The sequence below is a fragment of the Carcharhinus amblyrhynchos genome, chromosome 1, assembly GCF_965287045.1.
Source record: "Carcharhinus amblyrhynchos chromosome 1, sCarAmb.v2.hapA, whole genome shotgun sequence".
NCBI lineage: Eukaryota > Metazoa > Chordata > Chondrichthyes > Carcharhiniformes > Carcharhinidae > Carcharhinus > Carcharhinus amblyrhynchos.
The window spans coordinates 180,874,080-180,898,886 of NC_137324.1; the positions used below are offsets into that span (position 1 = coordinate 180,874,080).

Here is a 24,807-nt window from a genome sequence, read left to right on the forward strand (position 1 = left end):
TTCAAAGACAAATGTAGTTGAGAAATAAATGCTGGCTTTGTCAGTGACCCCTCCTGCCCCAAGTCCCCACATCCCATGCAATAATTTTAAAAGCTGTCTGAAAGACTCATGCAGAGCAATCACACAGTTAACTAACACATTAATCTGTGTTAATGATGCTGACCGGAATGAGTAATGGCCAAAACATCAAACCTTCACGAACCTTCCTCCAATAGTATGTGGAATATTTTATATCCCCTGAATGGACAGACAGGGCCTCAGTTTAATATCACATCCAAAAGACAGCACTCTGCAAGTGCAGTGCTCCCTCTGTACTGCACTCAGCCTAGTTCATGTACTAAAATCAGAGATCTTGGCCGATCATACCACATCAATCTCATCCGTTGTCGTTCAGGTTTCAAATTGATGGGAATGAAGGAGGAACCTACATTCCCCAGGCTCAAGTGCCACTAAATAAAATACAACAACCTGAGTGTAGCTCATTTCAAAATAAATGTTGTGAAAAATATTAGTTTTCACAGAGTACTACGTTTGCTAAACATGCAGTTCCAGACAGACCCCTTTCACAGATGCAAACTTTGCGGGATGAAATTCTCACTGCTATCCAGCCTAGTGCACAATGCAAATGATAGGGGGGTCAATGGAGCCACTCAGAATAAGCTATTTTGTCAAAGAAGTATGAGTGAATGTGGAGACATGAAATAGCACAACTCCTAAGCTCCGAACCAAATGGGAAGAAGCATTTTGCATTGAAAGTATCTCCCACAGCTTTTCTATCCTGTATGCAATTCAATTTTGTTTCTAAACTCTTCTGACGCTAATGCCAAGCACGGATTTGATATTTGTTTGCTTCTGCCTTATTTTCAGTGTCCTGAAAGAGGGAGGAAGGAGCACTTTTCATAGCATAGATACTTAAGTTTGCAGTGCTAATAGAGGCCGGAGATTCCAGTCCCCACATACTCAATTAACTGCTTTTTGAAAGCTTGTTTTTGTTGATTTACCTTCCTTATCAAATCAGTAATGTTATTACAGATTATACAGAATTGGCAATTTAACATGCACAAAATCAGCTCACGTATGTTGTGCATATCAAATGGCCAAAAGGCTACTGTAAGAAAATCTGAAAACAAAAATGTCGATAATTAGAATTCTCCAGACGCATTTTGACACTGAAGAGCGGTTACAATCATGTGTTTAATACTCACCCTATGTACTGCAGTGGGTGACTCTGATGAATGACAATCCTGCAGGTAGGGCACGTGTTGTTCTCTTCTAGATATTTCACAAGGCAGCTCCTACAGACTGAAGACAAACCAACAATGCATTTACAGGACATTTACTTTTCTCTGTTCTCTACCTTCAGCAAAAAGGTTAGAACATAGAACATAGAACATTACAGCGCAGAACAGGCCCTTCGGCCCACGATGTTGCGCCGACCAGTTAAAAAAAACAATGCCCACTAACCTAAACCAATCCCTTTTCGTCCATAAACCTATCCACGGATCTCTTAAACGCCCCCAAACTAGGCGCATTTACAACCGCAGCAGGCAGGGCATTCCAATCCCTCACCACCCTCTGGGTAAAGAACCTACCCCTGACATCCGTCCTATAACTACCCCCCCTTAATTTATAGCCATGCTCCCTCGTGCTAGCTTTCTCCATCCGAAGAAAAAGGCTATCACTGTCCACCCTATCTAAACCTCTAATCATCTTATATGTTTCAATAAGATCCCCTCTTAGCCGCCTTCTTTCCAGCGAAAACAACCCCAAATCCCTCAGTCTCTCCTCATAGGACCTCCCCTCCATACCAGGCAACATCCTGGTAAACCTCCTCTGCACCCTCTCCAAAGCCTCCACATCCTTCCTGTAATGTGGGGACCAGAACTGCACACAGTGCTCCAAGTGCGGCCGCACCAGAATTGTGTACAGTTGCAACATGACGCTGCGACTCCTAAATTCAATCCCCCTACCAATAAACGCCAAGACACCGTATGCCTTCTTAACCACCTTATCTACTTGATTCCCAACTTTCAGGGATCTATGTACACATACACCTAGATCCCTCTGTTCATCCACACTATTCAAAGTCCTCCCGTTAGCCCTATACTCAACACATCTGTTATTCCTACCAAAGTGAATTACCTCACACTTCTCCGCATTAAACTCCATCCGCCACCTCGCGGCCCAGCTCTGCAACCTGTCCAAGTCTTCCTGCAAACTATGACACCCTTCCTCACAATCTACCACACTTCCGACTTTGGTGTCATCAGCAAATTTACTAATCCACCCAACTATACCCTCATCCAGGTCATTAATAAAAATTACAAACAGCAGTGGCCCCAAAACAGATCCCTGAGGCACACCACTCGTAACCGAACTCCATGACGAATATTTACCATCAACCACCACCCTCTGTCTCCTATCTGCTAGCCAATTCCTGATCCAATTTCCTAGATTACCCTCAATCCCATACATCTGCATTTTCTGCAGAAGCCTACCATGGTGAACCTTATCAAACGCCTTACTAAAATCCATATATACCACGTCAACTGCCTTACCCCCATCCACCTCTTTGGTCACTTTTTCAAAAAACTCAATAAGGTTAGTAAGACACAACCTACCTGCTACAAAACCATGCTGACTATCTCCAATCAATTCATTACTCTCCAAATAACTATAAATCCTATCCCTAATAATTTTTTCTAAAACCTTGCCCACAACAGAAGTCAGACTCACCGGTCTATAATTCCCGGGGAAGTCTCTGTTCCCCTTCTTAAACAATGGGACAACATTCGCTAACCTCCAATCTTCCGGTACTATACCAGAGGCCAACGACGACCTGAAGATCAGAGCCAGAGGCTCTGCAATCACTTCTCTTGCCTCCCAGAGAATCCTAGGGTAAATCCCATCTGGACCAGGGGACTTATCTATCTTCAATCCCTCAAGAATATCCAGCACATCCTCCCTCGGGGTCCTTGTGCATGAGTCGCAAAAACCCAGCTTGCAGGTGCAGCAGGTGGTCAGGAAGGCGAATGGGATGCTGGCCTTCATAGCGAGGGGGATTGAATATAAAAGTAGGGAGGTCTTGCTGCAGCTGTATAGGGCATTGGTGAGGCCGCAGCTGGAGTACTGTGTGCAGTTTTGGGCGCCGCACCTGTGCAAGGATATTTTGGCCCTGGAGGGAGTGCAGAGGAGGTTTACTAGGCTGATACCGGAGTTGAGGGGGTTGAGCTATGAGGAGAGGCTGAATAAACTAGGCTTGTACTCGCTAGAGTTTAGAAGAATGAGGGGAGATCTCATTGAGACGTATAAGATGATGAATGGGATGGATAGGATAGAGGTGGAGAGACTCTTCCCGCTCAAAAAAGACAGTAGGACTAGGGGGCACAGCCTCAAGATAAAGGGGAGGCGGTTTAGAACGGAGTTGAGGAGGAACTTCTTCACTCAAAGGGTGGTGAATCTCTGGAATTCTCTGCCCGTTGAAGTGGTGGAGGCTGCCTCGCTAAATATTTTTAAGAAGCGGGTTGATGGGTTTTTGATAAGAGAGGGGATTAAGGGTTATGGGGAGAGGGCGGGAAAGTGGAACTGAGCCACAACAGATCAGCCATGATCTTATTGAATGGCGGGGCAGGCTCGAAGGGCTAGATGGCCTACTCCTGCTCCTATTTCTTATGTTCTTATGTTCTTATGTAATACTGTCTATTCTACTCCCCTGCAACCCAGTGTCCTCCTCAGCTATATTCTTGTCCCCCTGCGTGAACACCGAAGAGAAATATTGGTTCAATGCCTCTCCAATCTCTTTCGGTTCCACATATAACTTCCCTCTGCTGTCTATAATTGGCCCTAATCTTGCCCTAACCAACCTTCTGTTCTTGACATACCTATAGAACGCCTTAGGATTCTCCTTAATCCTATCAGCCAAAGTCTTCTCATGTCCTCTTTTAGCCCTTCTTAACTCACTCTTCAACTCCCTCCTAGCCAATCTAAAGTTTTCTAGTGCACTACCCGAGCCCTCAAGTCTCATCTGAACATAAGCCTCCTTTTTCTTTTTTTTTCTTTTTCTTTTTTTTTAACCAACATAAAAAACATAAAAAAGATCTCCCAGTTAAGTGGCTTTGACCCTCTAATTAATAAATATGCCACTTTTTAACAGCCCAAAATGCAGCTAGAGCCTGCAAATTTCAGTTCAAACATCTATAAAAGATTCACCCTCCTAAATCAGAGGCACCTCAAAAAATTAAAGTCACAGACCTACTATTCAATAATAAAAACCGGCCTCCTTCTGCCTGTAATAATTGAGATTCTAAACACTGTGCAAACATTAGTCAACATTCCCACTTCTGACCATATGATTGGAGCAAGGTTGTTGAAGATGACTGGGCCTAGAACACTACCCTGAGGAACTGCTGCAGTGAGGCCCTCAGGAGTTAGGTACGACTCCCACAAGTGGAGAGCTTTCTCCTAGACCTATTGACTTCAGTTTTCCTGGATGCCACGAGGTCAAAAGGTGCCTCGATGTCATGGGCAGTCACTCACTCTCTCCTCATTTATGACTGCAAACCACGATCTTAAATCCATCTCCCATCTCCTCCACCCTCACCCCCAACAAGTGGGGGGAGCACATGTACGTCACAAATATGAGATCATTCAATCAGTTTCCTCCAGCGCCTTCTTCTGTTCTGTGAGTGCAGAGGACCAAATATGTTCTATAGTCACCCTTTCCATACACTGAACTTATCGTTTTCTAGTTTCTCTCCTACTCGATTCATACACTTTCCGACTCATCTCTTCCATGTGATGCACCCCCTGCTCCCTCGACTTTATTCTCTTGAAAACGACCGCCCAACTTGCCTTCCAGGCTCAAAGGTTTAACCGGAATTACAAAATCACCTCGAATGGTTTTTCTTCCTGCCTCTCCAAGGATCTATTTATTGGCCCCAACCTATTGTCATCCACATTCTGGCCTGAGAGACATCATCTAACAACACCTCTATTTCAGCATTAGCTCTTTCACTATCCACAACCCTGAGACTGCTTGTCTGACATCCAGCACGAGTAGAAATTTCTGCCAACTAAATAAATGCTGGGAAGACCAAAGCCACCATCTTTGGCCCTGCCACAAACTCTGCTCCCTGAACAGTGACTCTTCTGCTCTCCCTGGCCGGTTGCCTGAGCCTGAACCAGATGGTTCACAACAATCATTTTATGTTGGATCCCAGGATGAGTTCTGATAACATATCTGTACCATCAAGAATGTCTCCCTCCAGTCTTGTACACAGGCTGACTTTGTCTCTTTCTCAGTTCATCTACTGCTGAATCCTTCACTTATGCATTTGTTATCTCCATACTGAAGAATTTCATCGCACTGGTTTCCTGCATTTTACCCCCTGTACACCCAAGGTTGTGATGTGGACATGCCGGCGTTGGACTGGGGTAAACACAGTAAGAAGTCTCACAACACCAGGTTAAAGTCCAACTGGTTTATTTAATAAGAACATAAAAAATAGGAGCAGGAGTAGGCCATCTAGCCCTTCGAGCCTGCCCCGCCATTCAATAAGATCATGGCTGATCTGTCGTGGCTCAGTTCCACATTCCCGCCCTCTCCCCATAACCCTTAATCCCCTCGCTTATCAAAAACCCATCAACCCGCGTCTTAAAAATATTTAGCGAGGCAGCCTCCACCACTTCAACGGGCAGAGAATTCCAGAGATTCACCACCCTTTGAGTGAAGAAGTTCCTCCTCAACTCCGTTCTAAACCGCCCCCCCTTTATCTTGAGGCTGTGCCCCCTAGTCCTACTGTCCTTTCTGAGCGGGAAGAGTCTCTCCACCTCTAAACTATCCATCCCATTCATCATCTTATATGTCTCAATGAGATCTCCCCTCATTCTTCTAAACTCTAACGAGTACAAGCCTAGTTTATTCAGCCTCTCCTCATAGCGCAACCCCCTCAACTCTGGTATCAGCCTAGTAAACCTCCTCTGCACTCCCTCCAAGGCTAAAATATCCTTGCGCAAGCACGGCAACCAAAACTGCACACAGTACTCCAGCTGCGGCCTCACCAATGCCTTATACAGCTGCAGCAAGACCTCCCTACTTTTATATTCAATCCCCCTCGCTATGAAGGCCAGCATCCCATTAGCCTTCCTGACCACCTGCTGCACCTGCAAGCTGGGTTTTTGCGATTCATGCACAAGGACCCCGAGGTCCCTCTGCACCGTCGCCTGCTGCAGTTTTTCGCCACGTAAGAAATAGTCCTTCCTACCATTATTCCTACCAAAGTGGACCACCTCACACTTGCCAACATTAAATTCCATTTGCCATTTCCTAGCCCATTCGCCCAGCCTATCTAGATCCTTCTGCAGACCCTCCACACCCTCCGCGCAATTTGCCGTTCCCCCAATCTTGGTGTCATCAGCAAATTTCGACACCATACACTCGGTTCCCTCCTCCAGATCACCTATATATAAATGGTAAAAAGCTGAGGGCCCAGCACCGACCCCTGGGGCACTCCACTAGTCACCAACCGCCAATCCGAATAGCACCCATTAACCCCCACTCTCTGCCTCTATTTGGTAGCAAAAACCACTAGATTTCACAGCGCTGCTCCTTCCCACTTAGCTGGTGAAGGTGCAACGCTCCGAAAGCTAGTGGCTTTTGCTATCAAATAAACCGGTTGGTTTATTCCTTGGTAGGAATAATGGTAGGAAGGATTATTACTTACGTGGAGAAAAACTGCAGCAGGCGACAGTGCAGAGGGACCTCGGGGTCCTTGTGCATGAGTCGCAAAAACCCAGCCTGCAGGTGCAGCAGGTGGTCAGGAAGGCGAATGGGATGCTGGTCTTCATAGCGAGGGGGATTGAATATAAAAGTAGGAAGGTCTTGCTGTGGCTGTATAGGGCATTGGTGAGGCCGCAGCTGGAGTAGTGTGCGCAGTTTTGGGTGCCGTACTTACGCAAGGATATTTTGGCCTTGGAGGGAGTGCACAGGAGGTTTACTAGGCTGATACCGGAGTTGAGGGGGTTGAGCTATGAGGAGAGGCTGAATAAACTAGGCTTGTACTCGTTAGAGTTTAGAAGAATGAGGGGAGATCTCATTGAGACGTATAAGGTGATGAATGGGATGGATAGGATAGAGGTGGAGAGACTCTTCCCGCTCAGAAAGGACAGTAGGACTAAGAACATAAGAACATAAGAAATAGTTCTTATGTTCTAGGGGGCACAGCCTCAAGATAAAGGGGGCGCGGTTTAGAACGGAGTTGAGGAAGAACTTCTTCACTCAAAGGGTGGTGAATCTCTGGAATTCTCTGCCCGTTGAAGTGGTGGAGGCTACCTCGCTAAATATTTTTAAGACGCGGGTTGATGGGTTTTTGATAAGAGAGGGGATTAAGGGTTATGGGGAGAGGGCGGGAATGTGGAACTGAGCCACGACAGATCAGCCATGATCTTACTGAATGGCGGGGCAGGCTCGAAGGGCCAGATGGCCTACTCCTGCTCCTATTTCTTATGTTCTTATGTTCTTTAACCTGGTGTTGTGAGACATCGTACTGTGTTTACTCAAGGTCACCCAGAACTGTTTCTGGTGTCCTAATCTGAACTGAATCTTATTCACCTCTCACCCCCTGTGCTGGCTGACTGGCATTAGTTGTGTGTTAAAGAATGTTGTAATTTTAAATTTTACGTTCTTGTTTTCAAATCCCTTTAATTCCTCCCTTTCTGCGTATTCTCACCCAGCCCCTTGCATATGTTTGCTTCTCTAATTCCCATTTCTTGATCAACAAATTTTAATCGCTGTGCCATTGACAGAATCTAGGCAGCTGAAGCTGTGGCCAAGCCCAGGAATTGCCTCCCTAGACTTGGAGCTCTCTTTCTGCTTTAAGATGTTCCTTAAAGCTTACCTCTTTGACCAAACTTTTGGTTATCTGACTTTATTTCTTTTTACTTGATTCAGTGTCAAATTTTGCTTGATTACAATCCTATGAAATGTCTCGAGCTGTTTTACTGTGTTGCCAGACACACACACAAGCTGTTGTTTGGACAGTTTCACCTTTTACCTTTCATTCATCACTTCATTTCTGCAGCTATCAATCTGCTCAGCCAGCCCACAGCTTCACCTCTGATGCCCTAGTATTGATTAACTATAAACTATTACTCTCTCTAATGCACCCAGTACTCACCATCACTCCAAGGGACAGAACAGTGTTAGAAAGCACCAACACAAATAGGATAAAGCAGTCCAACAATGACAGTATCTTTGCAGAAAGTTCTGATTCAGCAGATATCAGCTAAAAGTTGTTGCGATTTTCCTTTGTATAGCACAGCAGCCAATCTGGCAGATCAAAGAGAGTCCAAACTGAAATTCGTGAAGGCTACGCTCTAATATGAACATTTAATAGACACTGAATGGTTCCTGATTGAAATGTTACATTTAAAGTTTCTTTGACAATTGGATTTAAAGAACATTTAGAACATTAATACAGGTCTCTTTTCTGAATTGCTCCGAATTTTTCAATGCCTGAAATTCCATAATTGCTAGAATGTAGTGATACTTTCATTCTTGATCACAGAAATTCTACATATGCTTGGTGAACGGAGTGTGAAATTGAGTATTTCCGGCAAGAAAGATCTCAGATTTCACACCAACTTTGTGCTACAATCATAGAGTCATAGAGGTTTACAGCCTGGAAATAGACCATTCGGTTCAACTTGTCCATGCCGCCCTTTTTCTTATAAAATTCCTAAGCTAATCCCAATTGCCATAATTGTCCCATATCTCTCTGTACCCATTTTACCCATGTAACTGTCTAAATGCTTTTTAAAAGAAAAAATTGTACCCGCCTCTACTACTACCTCTGGCAGCTTGTTCCAAACACTCACCACCATGTATATGAAAAAATTGCCCCGCTGGACACTTTTGTATCTCTCCCCTCTCACCTTAAACCTATGCCCTCTAGTTTTAGACTCCTCTACCTTTGAGAAATGATGTTGACAATCTAGCTGATCTGTGCTCCTCATTATTTTATAGACCGCTGTAGGATCACCCCTCTGCTTTCTATGCTCCAGAGAAAAAAAGTCCCAGTCTATCCAGCCTTTCCTTATAACTCAAACCATCAAGTCCAGCTAACATCCTAGTAAATCTTTTCTGCACTCTTTCTAGTTTGATAATATCCTTTCTATGATATGGTAACCAGAATGCACACAGTATTCCAAGTGTGGCCTTAAACTAGAAAGAGTGCAGAAAAGACTTACTAGGATGCTATCAGGACTTGATGGTTTGAGTTATAAGGCAGCTTTTCGCCCTTTAAATAATAATCCCTCCTACTATTATTTCTACCAAAGTGGATAACCTCACATTTGCAACATCTTTTCCCAAAGGTAGGGAAGTCTAAAACTAGAGGGCAGAGGTTTAAGGGTCCAGAGGAGCAATTTTTACACAGAGGTTGGTGAGTGTCTGGAACAAGCTGCCAGAGGTAGTAGTAGAGGTGGGTACAATAAAAAGCATTTGGATTGTTACATGGATAAAATGTGTATAGAGAGATATGGGTCAAACGTGGGCAATAGCTTAGTGGTTAAAAAAGGGTGGCATGGACAGATTGATAGATTTTTGACCAATAAAGGAAATAAGGGTTATGGGGAACAGGCGGATAAGTGGAACTGAGCCACTATCAGATCAGCCATGATCTGATTGAATGGTGGAGCAGGCTTGAGGGGCTAGATGGCCTACTCCTGCTCCTATTTCTTATGTTCTTATGACAAGTTGGACCAAAGGGCTGTTTCCAGGCTGTAAACTTCTATGACTCGATGCAGACTACATCAACTTTTATAGGCCTCCAAAGAGTTCCAGAGATGTTGAGGAAAGGATTGCAAAGATGATCCTAGATAGGAGTGAAAATAACAGGGTAGTTGTTATGGGGGACTTTATTTACAAATATTGATTGGAAAAGCTATAGTTCAAGTACATTAGAGGGGTCAGTTTTTGTCCAGTGTGTGCAGGAAGGTTTCCTGACACAGTATGTAGATAGACCAACAAGAGGTGAGGCCACATTGGATTTGGTACTGGGTAATGAACCAGACCAGGTGTTAGACTTGGAGGTAGGTGAGCACTTTGGCTATAGTGACCCACAATTCAGTTACGTTTACCTTAGTGATGGAAAGGGATAGACATATACCGAAGGGCAGAAGTTATAGCTGGGGGAAAGGAAATTATGAGGCGATTAGGCGAGATATAGGATACATAGGTTGGAGTAGGAAACTGCAGGGGCTGGGAACTGAAATGTGGAGCTTGTTCAAGGAGCAGCTACTGCGAGTCCTTGATAAATATGTACCTGTCAGGCAGGGAGGAAGTGGTCAAGCCAGGGAACTGTGGTGTACCATGGAAGTTGAATCTCTGGTCAAGATGAAGCAGATATATGTAAAGATGAGACGTGAAGGCTCAGTTAGGGCACTGGAGGGTTACAAATTAGCCAGGAAGGAGCCAAAGAGAGAGTTAAGAAGGGCTAGAAGAGGACACGAGAAGACTTTGGCGGATAGGATCAAGGAGAACCCTAAAGCTTTCTATAGGTATGTCAGAAATAAAAATTATTATTATTAGGGCAAGATTAGGGCCAGTCAGGGACAGTAGTGGGAAGTTGTGCGTGGAGCCTGAAGAGATAGGAGAGGCACTAAATGAATTTTTTCGTCAGTATTCACGTAGGAAAAAGTCAACGTAGTCGAGAATACTGAGAGACAGGCTCTTAGACTAGACGGGATTGAGGTACATAAAGAGGATGTGTTAGCAATTCTTGAGAGTATGAAAATAGATAAGTCCCCTGGGCCGGAGGGGATTTACCCTAGGATTCTCTGGGAGGCTAGGGAGGAGATTGCAGAGCCTTTGGCTTTGATCTTTATGTCGTCATTGGCTACAGGTATAGTGCCGGAAGACCGGAGGATAGCAAATGTTGTCCCCTTGTTCAAGAAGGGGAGTAGAGACCATCCTGGGAATTATAGACAGTGAGCCTTACTTCTGTTGTGGGCAAAGTTTTGGAAAGGATTATAAGAAATAGGATTTATAATCATCTAGAGAGAAATAATTTGATTAGGGATAGTCAACACAGTTTTGTGAAGGGTAGGTCGTGCCAAACAAACCTTATCGAGTTCTTTGAGAAGGTGACCAAAGAGGTGGATAAGGGTAAAGCAGTTGACGTGGTGTATATGGATTTTAGCAAAGCGTTTGATAAGGTTCCTCGTGATAAGCTACTGCAGAAAGTACGGATGCGTGGGATTGAGGGTGATTTAGCAGTTTGGATCACGAATTGGCTAGCTGATAGAAGACAGAGGGTGGTGGTTGATGGGAAATATTCAACCTGGAGTTCAGTTACTAGTGGTGTGTCTCAGGGATCTGTTTTGGGGCCACTGCTGTTTGTCAGTTTTATAAATGACCTAGATGAGAGTATAGAAGGATGAGTTAGTAAATTTGCTGATGACACCAAAATTGGAGGAGTTGTAGACAGTGAGAATGGATGTTACAGTTTGCAGAGGGACATAAGTAAGCTGCAGAGCTGGACTGAGAGGTGGCAAATGGAGTTTAATGTGGAAAAGTGGGAGGTGATTCACTTTGGAAAGAGTAACAGGATTACAGAATATAGGGCTAATGGAAGGACCCTTGGTAGTGTTGACGAGCAGAGAGATCTCAGTGTACATGTGATTAGATCCCTGAAAGTTGGCACCCAGGTTGATAAGGTTGTTAAGAAAGCGTATGGTGTGTTAGCTTTTATTGGTAGAGGGATTAAATTTCAGAGCCGTGAGATCATGTTGCAACTGTACAAAACTCTGGTGCGGCCGCACTTGGAGTACTGCATACAGTTCTGGTCGCTGCATTACAAGAAAGATGTGGAAGCATTGGAAAGGGTGCAGAGGAGGTTTACCAAGATGTTGCCTGGTATGGTGGGAAGGTCTTATGAGGAAAGGCTGAGGGACTGGAGGTTGTTTTCGTTAGAGAAGAAGAAGGTTAAGAGGTGACCTAATTGAGGCATATAAGATGATCAGAGGATCAGACAGGGTGGACAGTGAGAGCCTTTTTCCTCGGATGGTGACGGCTAACACAAGGGGACATAGCTTTAAATTAAGGGGTGGTAATTATAGGATGGATGTCAGAGGTAGGTTCTTTACTCAGAGGGTAGTAAGGGCGTGGAATGCCCTGCCTGCAGCAGTTATGGACTCGCCAACTTTAAGGGCGTTCAAACAGTCATTGGATAGGTGTATGGATAATATTGGAATAGTTTAGGTTAGAGGGTCATTAGATTGGTTCCACTGGTCGGCGCAACATCGAGGGCCGAAGGGCCTGTACTGTGCTGTAATGTTCTATGTTCTAACTGCACTACCCTCATCTACACACTTGGCCACCTCCTCAAAAAATACAATCAAATTTAATAGATATAATCTCTCTCTGCCAAGCCAAACTGACTATCCTTGATTAATCCTCTCCATTCCAAGTGGAGATTAATTCTGTCCTTCAGACCTTTTTCCGATAATTTCCTGACCACCGATTTTAGACTCATTCCTGTAATAAACAGTTTTCCCCTACTTTCCTTCTTGAATAATGGCACCACATTAGCCACCCTCCAGTGCTCTGGCACCTGTGGCCAAAGGCAATTTGCAAGTTAATGTCACAGCCTCTGCAATCTCCTCTCTTGCCTCACACAGCAGCCTAGAGTACATCTTATCTGGGCCTTGGGATTTAGCCACTTTTAAGCCTGTTAAAGGTGCTATCACCTCCTCCCCCTCAATGCTGGTCAGTTCAATTATATCACAGTCCCCCTCCCTGCTTTCTACACCTACAACTTTTCAATTATTGCGTCTGTAAGTTAAACCAATTATTACAATCTTATTAACTATGTAACCACCAAACTTGCCTTTGTGTTAGTGCACTGGATTGAAGATGATTTGAAATATCCATAGAAATTAAGTTTTGAAGGCTGTGCTAAATGATCACATTAATTGTGTTGAATGTTTGGGCACAAAATCCAGCAGCTTTCAGTTTGGCTTGGAGTTTATGATTCCAGACATCTTCATTCTTGTACCAAGAATGTTCTCATTCAAAGAAAATCTATAAATGCACTTTTTGGTATATTGTTACTGGCTGCATTACCCAATCCGAGACGGCCTAATTAACTGCCCAATTTCTTCATGATCAGAGGCAAATTGACAGGAGAATTGATGAAAGTGGCATTCATCATTTATTAATATATCAAAATCATTTAAACTCTGAAATTTTTGATGGAGTAAAGTGTCTTTGGCAGGAATATTTAAGCACAAAGATCCAGCAATGGTTAACTGCATCTTTTGTTTTGACGGCTGAATTTCTTACCATTGAAACAAATACAGTACTGCTGCTGCTGCTCCCCCTGCAGTTGGATACTGTGGCAGGATTCAGCTGCAGAATAAGTTATCAATCTCTCACCCAGTTTCACATTAGTGCACCATCCTGGGACAGCTGTTATAGGCAGATATTGAAACATTAAAGTCTTCAACCTTGTATAGTTACAAAAGATATGCTGCCAAAATCATACTAACTTAGTACTACATGCCACACAACAAAGATACCCTCCAGGGGTATGAAGCCAAGTATGTTGTTCTATTTGTTATTCTAATTCTGTAAAAAGAATGCAATAATTTCCCTACATGCATTACTGGGCTTCATCCTGCACTAAAATTAACCTTTGAAAGGGAGTTATTAAATAGAGTCCCTTTCCTTGATGTACTAGTTGTGAAATACGCCAGGGGGTTCTTTACCCCAGTCTACCACAAGCCTATCTCCATTGGTCAATACACCCATTGGGATCTTACTGTTCCACACAATATAAGACTGGCCTTATTGGCAATCTCGCAAATAAGACCCAAGACATTCTCTCACCACGCAAGCTTAATAGTGAAATTGGGCACATCAAAGACATCTTGCAGGATAATGATTGTCCTGAACAGATCATTTTTCATTTTATATGCTGCCTCACAGTGCCAGGGACCCAGGTTCGATTCCTGGCTTGGATCACTATCTGTGTGGAGTTTGCACATTCTCTTCGTGTCTGCGTAGGTTTCTTCCAGATGCTCCGGTGTCCTCCTACAGTCTGAAAGGCATGCTGGTTAGGTGCATTGACCCAAACAGGCGCCGGAATTTCACAGCGACTTCATTACAATGTTAATGTAAGCCTTACTTGTGACTAATAAATAAACTACACTTTTTTAAACTCATGAATGAGCCCAAGGCCATCACTTATGGCACTGAAAAGTGCCCAGTCAACCTCAGATTATCCTGGCTGGGCACAGTGTCACAGGAATATGAGCAATAGATGAAGCTACCTGTTTCATGCTGCTATTGTGCAGTAGCAAGTGGTATCTGGCACTAACACAATGCCACCACCAAACTAAAAAGACAATCCATCTTTCATACAAATGAGTAACGTGTTGAAAGAATTTCAGGAGCTGAGCAGAGCTGGTCCCAAGATCACAGCTACTCACAGCAGGAAGCTGTGTTCACTTCAAACCATTAGCTTTCTGAATGCTGCTCCTTCATCTGATGAAGAAGCAGCACTTCGAAAGCTAGTGGTTTGTGCTACCAAAAAAACCTGTTGGACTTTAACCTGGTATTGTGAGATTTCTTACTGTGTTTACCCTAGTTCAACGTCAGCATCTCCACATCATCGGTCCAAACAAGATAGTGCCTGGGGAATCCTGTCTGAACCAATCGTTTCTATTCTAAACCAGAAGAAATCCCAAAATAGATATAGGTGCCGTGTATGATAACTACTGCTGGATTTTGCTTATACTTTTAAAACCTATGGAAATGTTGTTTGGGAAGCTTCAGCTCTTCAGATTTAGTTCTCGCTACCCCGAGATCAAACTTTTTGTTTGCCGCATGATTAAAAGTAACCCAGGCATTTCATCTGACGTGATGAAACATCAGCAGAACCGCTTAAACAGAGAAGATGGTAACCCTATAGCCGGCCGTCGGAGGGGATTAAAGACCTATCTTTCGTTTGGTAGTATTGAGGGGAAGGTAGATTGATTCATATTCTTGATACACCAGATACAGGAGGAGTTGGAACTCATCTTGTAACGTAAGCATGTTCCTGGGTCAAAGCGCTGGTCTTCCTTCCTTAGTTAATCTAGAAGTGAGATTTTGAAGTAAGGTTATTCAAAGGGAAGGGTGAGCTCTATTGTTGACTATGAGGCAAAGCTAAAACCTAACTCTTGGAGTAGCAGGGGTGGGGGTGGGGGCACAACATAACTGATTAGTACATTAGCAGTAGCTATACCCCTTCAGTACTTCTCACACCCTTGGGACTAAGCCTAGAGAAATGAGAGGAGCACAAATCAGCAGAGCACTGAAGTTTATGGGATTTGGGGTCGGTGAGTCAGAAATGTCATAATGGGAGAAACAGAGATCAAGGAAAATGTTGAAATTGAGAAAAGTTATTGCAATTATTGTGAAAGGATCGCCTGGCAACCTGAGCATCCCACCCAACCACTCCTATAGCCACGTCTGCCCACCTGTGACAGAGATTAGGTCACACATTGGGCATCTCAGTCATTTGCCACTTTCTGTGCTTTTTTTTGGTTTTATGCTGTCCTTGACTTCCCTTGTCAGCCATGGATGCCTCGTCTTCCCCTTAACATCCTCCATGAGATGAATTTCTGTTGTGCCTTCTGAATAACTCTCAAAAACGCCTGACATTGCTGTTCCACTGTCTTCCCTGCTCGGCTCCCTTTCCAATCAACTCTGGCCAGTTCCTCCCACATGTCTTGGTAGTTACTTTTACTTAATTGTAGTACCATTACATCTCATTCCAGCTTCTTCCTCTTAAACTGCAGGGTAAATTCTATCAAATTGTGGTCACTGCTCCCTAAGGGGTCCTTTCATTTTAAGTTCCTTAATCAAATCTGCCTCATTACACACCAAATCAAGGATTGCCTGTTCCCTAGTAGGCTCTGTCACAAGCTGCTCCAAACAAAAACCATCTCTTACACATTCCACAAATTCTTTTTCTTGGGATCCACTACCAACCTGACTTTCCCAGTCCACGTGCATATTGAAGTCCTCACGATTATTGTAATATTGCCTTTTTTAAATGCCTTTTCTATCTCCTGATTTATTTTCTGCCCCACATCCTGACTACTGCAAGGGGGCCTGTACATAACTCCCACCAGGGATAGGGTTACGGTTAATGCAGAGTTTTTTTACTTTTGCAATTCCTCAACTCTACCTAAGAGATTCTATGCCTTCTAATCCTATATCACTTCTTGCAGTTGATTTAACTTCATTCCTAGGTTGACCACAGATGACAACCAGGTGAGCATGGTGATGGGTTCATGGCCATCACTTGTTCCCCTCAGGTGCTAATGGCAATTGACTAAAAACTCATGCTGTCATTACAGCTTCTTTAGAAAAGCCAGCAGCACATAAGAACCACAAGATATTCCACTCTATAAATGTCCAACAAATCTGCAACTTCTCAGTGAGCTCTCACGATTCAGATATCTTTTGTAACATGTAGTTTCCTCAACTGTTGAAGGCCCCTGCCCAGACTGATGACAGAATTCTCCAATTTGCCCAATCCCCAAATTATGTGTATTTTATGCACTGACTGTGCCCTTCAAATTTTCATATGAATCATGGGGTGGCAGCTCCCGACGCAAAAGCAGAATTGTCGCCCTAATCGGGAATGCACCACAGATTAAATTCCCCCTTTTCACTTTCTCTTAAACCTCTGTGGAGAAAAGTTTTGCAAACACTCTTATTCAATTTAACCAGAGTTCTAGATGACATATCATCATGCTGGATTCCCCAGCACACAGAACTGATGTTTCTTAACCCACTTCTAACTTTGTTTATTTATTTATTGGTGTCACATGTAGGTTTACATTCCCCCAGTTGCCACACTCCACTGCCTGCTCTGGTAACACTGAGGGAGAATTTAGCATGGCCAATGCACCTAACCAGCACATCTTTAGACTGTGGGAGGAAACTGGAGCACCCGGAGGAAACCCATGCAGACACAAAGAGAACATGCAAACTCCACACAGACAGTGACCCAAGCTGGGAATCGAATCTGGGTTCCTGGTGCTGTGAAGCCATGATGTGGAGATGCCAGCTTTGGACTGGGGTAAGCACAGTAAGAAGTCTCATAACACCAGGTTAAAGTCCAACAGGTTTATTGGCAGCACTAGAAGCAGCAGTGCTAACCACTGTTCTACCTCCAAAGAGTGTAATTTGTGTCCAGTGATCAAACTCAACACAGGTGTTTAATCAGCCAATAAAGGCAACTCAAGTATGCAAAGTTAAACGGTAACACTTGCTCCACATTTAGACAGATCACCATGACTGAGAACAAAACAAGGAGCTGCGTTTCCCTAACTCCCAGAGTGATAAGGTAGCTCCATCTAGTGCCTATATTTAGAATTTAAATTAAACATGTTACCATCAATACAATGTCACACCTGAAATACACTAAAAGTCTTTTTCAAGCCAAATAAGCTGGAAATAAACATTAGCACAAAGCAGCAGGTACATCTATATCTAAAGAGAGAAAAACAGTCTTAACAGTTCACAAAAAACAGACCACAGGCAAGAAAGGTCCATTATTTAGTTGGCAAGCCAGCTGCCAACCATTTGAAATGAGTTACTTCGCAAACAGACAAACCGAGATTAGGAAATAAGACAAGTTTTTCTTTTTGGTTTTCATCTGCTCATTTACAAACATGTCAGTGATTACTCCTCCCTCTGATGTAGAAAGTTAACAGTTCAACTTTCACAGAGTTACTAGGTCAGACTGTCACTAGCCTTTTTTTAAGAAATAAGTAAATTCACACCTCTGCATCATTAAGCAATTAGTTAAACCTTGAACAATTTTATTCTGATACATACAAGTATGTAGGCACTCTGTGACTGTGGTGGCATCAATCAAATATCCATTGCAAAGTCGACATGTGATGTGAGCATTAATGTCCCACAGCTTGATCTTCCTAGTCAACATCTTCGAACCCTAAAAACAAATAACATTTTCAAATAAAAATGTTACATTTTTAAATAGAAAACAAATGGCAATTGAGGAAAATCTCAAAGTATAGTACAGAATTGCTTCAGCACACAAGGCCATTCGGCCCATTTAGTCTGCACTGGCTTTCCAAATGAGCATTTCATCCAGTGCCATTCTCCAGGCTTCCCTCAAAACACAATTAATTCCCTACTGAATGCCTCAATTGAAGCTGTTTCCACCAAATTCTCAGGCAGTGCATTCTAGAACCTAACCATTTGCCATGTGAAAAACATTTTCTGCATGTATCTTTTGCTTCGTTTACAAATAACTTTAAATCTGTGCTCTCTCATTCTCAATCCTTTGATGAGTGGAAACAGTTTCTATCTACTCTGCCTGGACCCCTCATGATTTTCAATACCTCTATCAAAATTTTTAAGACGCGGGTTGATGGGTTTTTGATAAGCGAGGGGATTAAGGGTTATGGGGAGAGGGCGGGAATGTGGAACTGAGCCACGACAGATCAGCCATGATCTTATTGAATGGCGGGACAGGCTCGAAGGGCTAGATGGCCTACTCTTGCTCCTATTTCTTATGTTCTTATGTAAATCTCTCAGTTTTCTTTTCTCCAAGGAAAAAAGTCGCAATTTCTCCAAACTGTCATAACTGATGTTCCTCACCCCCAAAACAATTCCTGTAGATTTTTTCAGCACACCCTCTGATGCCTTCACATCATTCCTGATTTGGGACATCCAGAACCAGATGCCTTTATTTAAGAAGGGCTGCAGGGAAAAGCTTGGGAACTACAGGCTATCCATCTGTAGTGCGCGAGTTGTTCAAAGCTATTCTGAGACACGGGATCTACAGGCATTTAGAGAGGCAAGAACTGATTAGGGACAGTCAGCATGACTTTGAGAGTGGAAAATCATGTCTCACAAATTTGATTGCGTTTTTTGAAGGGGTAACCAAGAAGGTAGATGAGGGCAGTGCAGTTAATGTTGTCTACATGAACTTTAGCAAGGCCTTTGACAAGGTACCGCATGGTAGATTGTTGCACACAGTTATACCTCACGGGATCCAGGGTGAGGTAGCCAAATGGATACAAAATTGGTTTGATGACAGAACAGAGGGTGGTTGTAGAGGATTGTTTTTTTAAACTGGAGGCCTATGACCAGAAGTGTGCCTCAGGGATTGGTGCTGGGCCCACTGTTATTTGTCATTTATATTACTGTTTTGGATGAGAATCTACGGGACATGGTTAGTAAGTTTGCAGGTGACATCAAGATTGGTGGCATAGTGGACAGTGAAGATTATCTAGGATTGCAAAGGGATCTTGATCAATTGGGCCAGTGGGCTGACAAATGGCAGATGAAGTTTAATTTAGATAAATGCAAGGTGATGCATTTTGGTCGATCGAACCAGGGCAGGACTTACTCGGTTAGTGGTAGGGTGCTGGGGAGAATTATGGAACAAAGAGATCTAGGGATACAGGTGCATAGCTCCTTGAAAGTGGTGTCACAGGCGGACAGAGTGGTAAAAAAAGGTTTTATTGGTCAGAACATTGAATACAGGAGTTGGGACATCTTGTTGAAGTTGTACAAGACATTGGTAAGGCCACACTTGGAATACTATGTACAGTTCTAGTCACCCTAATATAGAAAGGATATTGTTAAACTAGAAAGAGTACTGAAAAGGTTTACTAAGATGCTACCAGGACTTGATGGTTTGAGTTATGAAGAGAGGCTGGATAGACTGGGACTTCTTTCTTTGGAGCATAGGAGGCTTAGGGGCGATCTTAACATGGTCTGTAAATAATGAGGGGCATAGATCAGCTAGATAGCCAATTTCTTTTCCCAAAGATAGAGGAATCTAAAACTAGAGGGCATAGGCTTAAGGGGAGAAGGGCGGCACGGTAGCACAGTGGTTAGCACTGCTGCTTCACAGCTCCAGGGACCTGGGTTCAATTCTGGCTTGGGTCACTGTCTGTGTGGAGTTTGGACATTCTCCTCGTTTCCTCCAGGTGCTCCGGTTTCCTCCCACTGTCCAAAGATGTGCAGGTTAGGTTGGCCATGCTAAAAATTGTCCCTTAGAGTTCTGAGATGTGTAGGTACGAGGGATTAGCAGGTAAACATGTAGGGATATGGATGTAGGGCCTCGGTGGGATTGTGTTCAGTGCAGACTCAATGGGCCGTATGGCCTCCTTCTGCACTGTAGGGTTTCTATGATTTCTATGAAGGGAGATACACAAAAGGGTTCAGAGAGGCAATTTTTTCACAGAGGCTGGTGAGTGTCTGGAACATATTGCCAGAGATAGTAAAAAAAGGTGGGTACAATTTTGTCTTTTAAAAAGCATTTAGACGGTTACATGGGTGAGATGGGTATAAAGGGATATGCGCCAAATGCAGCAACTGGGACTAGCTTAGGGGTTAAAAAAAGGATGGCGTGGACAAGTTGCACTGAAGGGCCTGTTTCCATGCTGTAAACCTCTATGACTCTATTACAATACTCTAGCTGAGGTCAAATGTGTTTTAAGACCCAGGCCAGAAGCTCCAAGTATTTGTGAAGTTCGCCAGATCCTAAGTTTTACATTTGAATTTCACACAGGTGAGCATATTGTGTTTCACTCCAGGTATGGTTCAATGACCCATTAGGAAGCTTTAATCAAACAAAGTTGTTTAAGACTATAGTTAAAATATAACAAAAAGAACTAACATAACTTTTACCAATTACAAGGCTTAAACATGACTCAGTATAACTCCTAGCAGCTGGCTATCTCTGTTGTTCCAATGTAAAACAACGTCCCATAGACATATCCCTTCTCTAGCATTAGTTAGCACAAAAACATGTACGCTCAAGTGGTGCTGGATTTCCAGCTTTATAACACCTATGGACAAAAATCCAAGCCAGCTGTTTGCAGAGAAGGATATATTCTCTAAACAGCACAACCTCACAGAGATAAACCCAGTCTCTGGCAGTTTCCAACACAGCAACACTTAAATATTGGGGGGGTGATGGCCCAATGATATTATTGTTAGACTATTAATCCAGAAACTCAGCTAATCTTCTAGGGACCCAGGTTTGAATCCCGCCACGACAGATGGTCAACTTGAATTCAACTTTAAAAATCTGGAACTAAGAGTCTACTGATGACCATGAAACTTTTGTCTATTGTCAGAAAAACCCATCTGGCTTACTAATGTCCTTTAGGGAAAGAAATCTGCTATCCTTTACTGGTCTGGCCTACATATGACTCCAGAGCCACAGTAATGTGGTTACCTATCAACTGCCCTCCAAGGGCAAGTAGGGATGGGTTATAAATACTGGGCCCAGCTAGCGACACCTGTATCCCATGAATGAATTAAAAAAAAGCAACTCCAACTCCAGGGAGAGAAAAAAACTACTGCTGCTTCTCTCAGCTTCAAGCTGCTTCTGAAGAGGAAACTAAAAACTGGAATACTGTGAAAAATGGCTGGCCCCAGGCATATCACCTAACCTGTCAATTATCCCAAATCAAGCTCTACGCTGCAATTTTAAGGAAAACATTAAAATTACAGAATATTGCATTTGTTCAGATTAAAATCAACATATCAATTATGCTGCCTCACTAACAATAATGGACACCACAATAGAAAACACAGTGCCAATAAACCATCCTGCAGAGACATTATTTAAAGGCACAGTACCATCACATCTCCCCCTCACAAGAAAAAGGAACCATCAGTATTGAGAGATGGCTTCCTATTTCAAAATCTTTCAGTTCCACTCTACTAGTCCTCTGCATTCGTTATATGTACATTTTATAAAATCAAAACATGCAAACATAACAGTAGAATAGTCCTTCCTCTTTCAACAAATGCGTGACAAAGCATCGACATGTACACTTTCTTTTCCTGCAACATGTATAATTTTCAAATCAAATGGCTGCAATAGTAAACTTCATATAAACAGTCTTGCATTTTCATTCTTAAATTTCTTCAAAACCGTCAATGGATTGTGATCAGTTTACACCATAAGGTCTTAAGACATAGGAACAGAATTAAGCCACTTGGCCCTTCGAGTCTACTCAGTCATTCAATCATGGCTAATATTTTTCTCATCCCCATTCTCCTGCTTTTTCTCCATAACCCATGATCCTCTTATTAATCAAGAACCTATCTATCCCTACACAATCATCTCAAATGAATCACTTGCAAAATAAATGTTAAAATGTTGCAAGATCAGCACCAAACTCAAGGTCTCTTTCTCAATAGTTGAATATTTCTTCTGATGGTCATTTAGCTTTCTGTGAAAATACCCAGTAGGCCATTCAATTCTCTCACTACCTTCTTGTAATAGTGTGGCATCAATATCCACATCATGCACATCAGTGGCCACCTTGAATGGTTTTGCGTAATTTGGTGGTCAACACAGGGACAGGCAGTGGTTAACACAGCTTTCAGGCTGTCAAATGCCTGCTTACACTCCACCATCCACCGAAACTTAGTATATTTCTTCAGCAGGTCAGTCAGTGGAGCAACGACACTGCTAAAATTCAGCACAAAAAAACTCAAGCCCAGAAATCTCTGTTTGTCCCTTGTCGTCAATGGTATTGAGAACTCCCCAATAACCGTTGCCTTCACATCCCATGGGGCCATTTGTCCATGTCCAATTGTATGGCCAAGGAATGTAACTCAGGCTTTTCTAAATTCTGTTAGCCAGGTTTACCACCGAGCCTGCCCCCTGAAGTCAATCAAACTATTCCACTAGGTGCTTTAAATGTTCTTTCCACATATGACTAAAAATCACCAGGTTGTCTATGTACACTACACAATTTGCTAATCCTGAAATGACCTTGTTGATTAATCTTTGAAATGTGGCTGGGGCATTTTTCATTCCAAATGCTGTGATTTTGAACTGGTACAAACTTGAAGTCTCCTTTGCTCTTTCTGATAAAGATACCTGCCAGTGCCTTCGAATAAGTCAAATTTGGAGATAAAAGTTACTTGTCCCACCCTGGTCAATGCAATCATCCAGTTGAGGAATAGGATAGAAATCTGATTTCTGAATCTATTACCTTCCTATAGTCCACACACAATCATTGGACACTATCTGGTTTCAGTACCATCAATATGGGTGAGTTCCACTCACTGCAACTCAGCACATTTCAATCTCCTTTTGAACCTGTGCCAACTTTAGAGGGTTAAGCCTCTCAGGATGTTGTTTAATTGGAACAGCAATTCCCACATCTACATCATGCATAGCGATTTCAGTACTTTCCAGCTTATTCCCACATATCGTTCCATGTGATTTTAACAACGCTTGTAGGTCATTTTGATTTTCCTCCAAAGATCGGATAACTTTCTAATGATCAAATTTAATTTGAGAAATCTCAAATTCAGAATCATCTGGATTTAGTTCTTCACTCCTTCAAATGGCAGCCTGATTGGAACCAGTTGGTTTTAAACTCCCTCCTGCACACCCTGCTCGTTCCCCATTGGGTGAGCTCTACCCGGTTAATAGAGGAGTTTGTATTCTATGAGGCCCATGGGGAGACCTGTTGACAATCCCTCATTGCCACCTAACACTGTTATCGATGGTTTATCTTCATAGCTATCCTGGTGATGACACGGTGAAAAGTTTTTAAATTATGTTTTTTTAAAGCAATATTTTCTTTTAATTTGTTCACTCAATTTTCTTCTATTGCCCATCCCTAATGGACTCTGAAAGGGTGATGTTCTGCTGCTTTCTCAAATGCAATTGACTAATTCTCTAGGCTTTCTGGAAGGCAGGTAAGGTTCAACCTTATTCCAAGAGTGGCAGATTTTCTCCCCAGAAGGATATAAGTGAATCAGATTTTTTTATGACAATCTGGTAATTTTGTGGTCACCATCAGAGACTCCCTTTCTAATTCTAGACTTATTTAACTAACTGAATTTGAATTCCCCCTGCTACTGTGGTGGGATATGCCCAGGTCATTATTCCAGGCCTCTGAATTGTTGGCCTAGTAACAGTCATGCCATTTATGCAAGATTAAAGCAACTCAACTTCACAACACTTTAATACACATACCTAGCTGACCATATACTTAAAAATTAATACAGATAAAGCATGTTATGATCTTGATCGATCCATAAAGTCACAGTCTCTTAGTACAAAAAGTGACCCTTCGGCCCGTTCTGCCTGCATTGACTGTCAAGTATCTATCCGTTCTAAACCCATTTTCCAGCACTTGGTCCATCATCTTCTACACTATGATGTTTCAAGTGTTCATTTAAATGCTTCTTAAATGTTGCGAGGGTTTCCCTCTTTCAGGCAGTGAGCTCCAGATTCCCACTACCCTCTGGGTGAAAAAGGGTTTTCCTCAAAACTCTGAATCTCCTGGCCCTTACCCCAAATCTATACTCCCTGGTTATTGAGCCCTCTACTTCGGGGAGAAGTTTCTTCCTATCTGTCTACAACCTCATAATTTTTTACATCTCGATCATGTCCCCTGCTCAATCTTCTCTACTCTAAGTAAAACAACCCCTGCCTAACCAGCCTCTCTCTCAAGGAGGCCCTATTTTCATGCATTTTCTATTGTGTTACACAAACAATAGTAGGCTAATGTAATCAAACAACCCTCGAGTCATAGACCTACCTAGCCAGCTTCAGCTGTAATACCTCATGTGCATTCTCACTTAATTCATGTTTACCCAGTTAACTTCTTAGAGATTTGGCTATCAAATGTAGATTGTAGAAGTCAATTTATGTGCCAAGACCCAAAAGACAATAACTGAGATTTTTAAAATTATTGATTTGCAAAGTCCCCTGATCAGTAATTCTG

At 42.8% G+C, this 24,807-nt stretch overlaps 1 protein-coding gene across 2 annotated transcripts in view; it reads right to left on the reverse strand.

Moving 5' to 3' along the window:
- Positions 1-24,807, reverse strand: part of pcgf3 (polycomb group ring finger 3) — a 138,698-nt gene that overhangs the window by 61,380 nt on the left and 52,511 nt on the right. For both annotated transcript variants that reach the window (XM_080196403.1, XM_080196413.1), the window contains 2 exons: positions 17,897-18,014; positions 1,206-1,302 (listed from right to left, as the gene is read on the reverse strand). In XM_080196403.1, the coding sequence (XP_080052529.1) occupies positions 1,206-1,302; positions 17,897-18,014 (215 nt within the window). The remainder of the gene's footprint in view (positions 1-1,205; positions 1,303-17,896; positions 18,015-24,807) is intronic.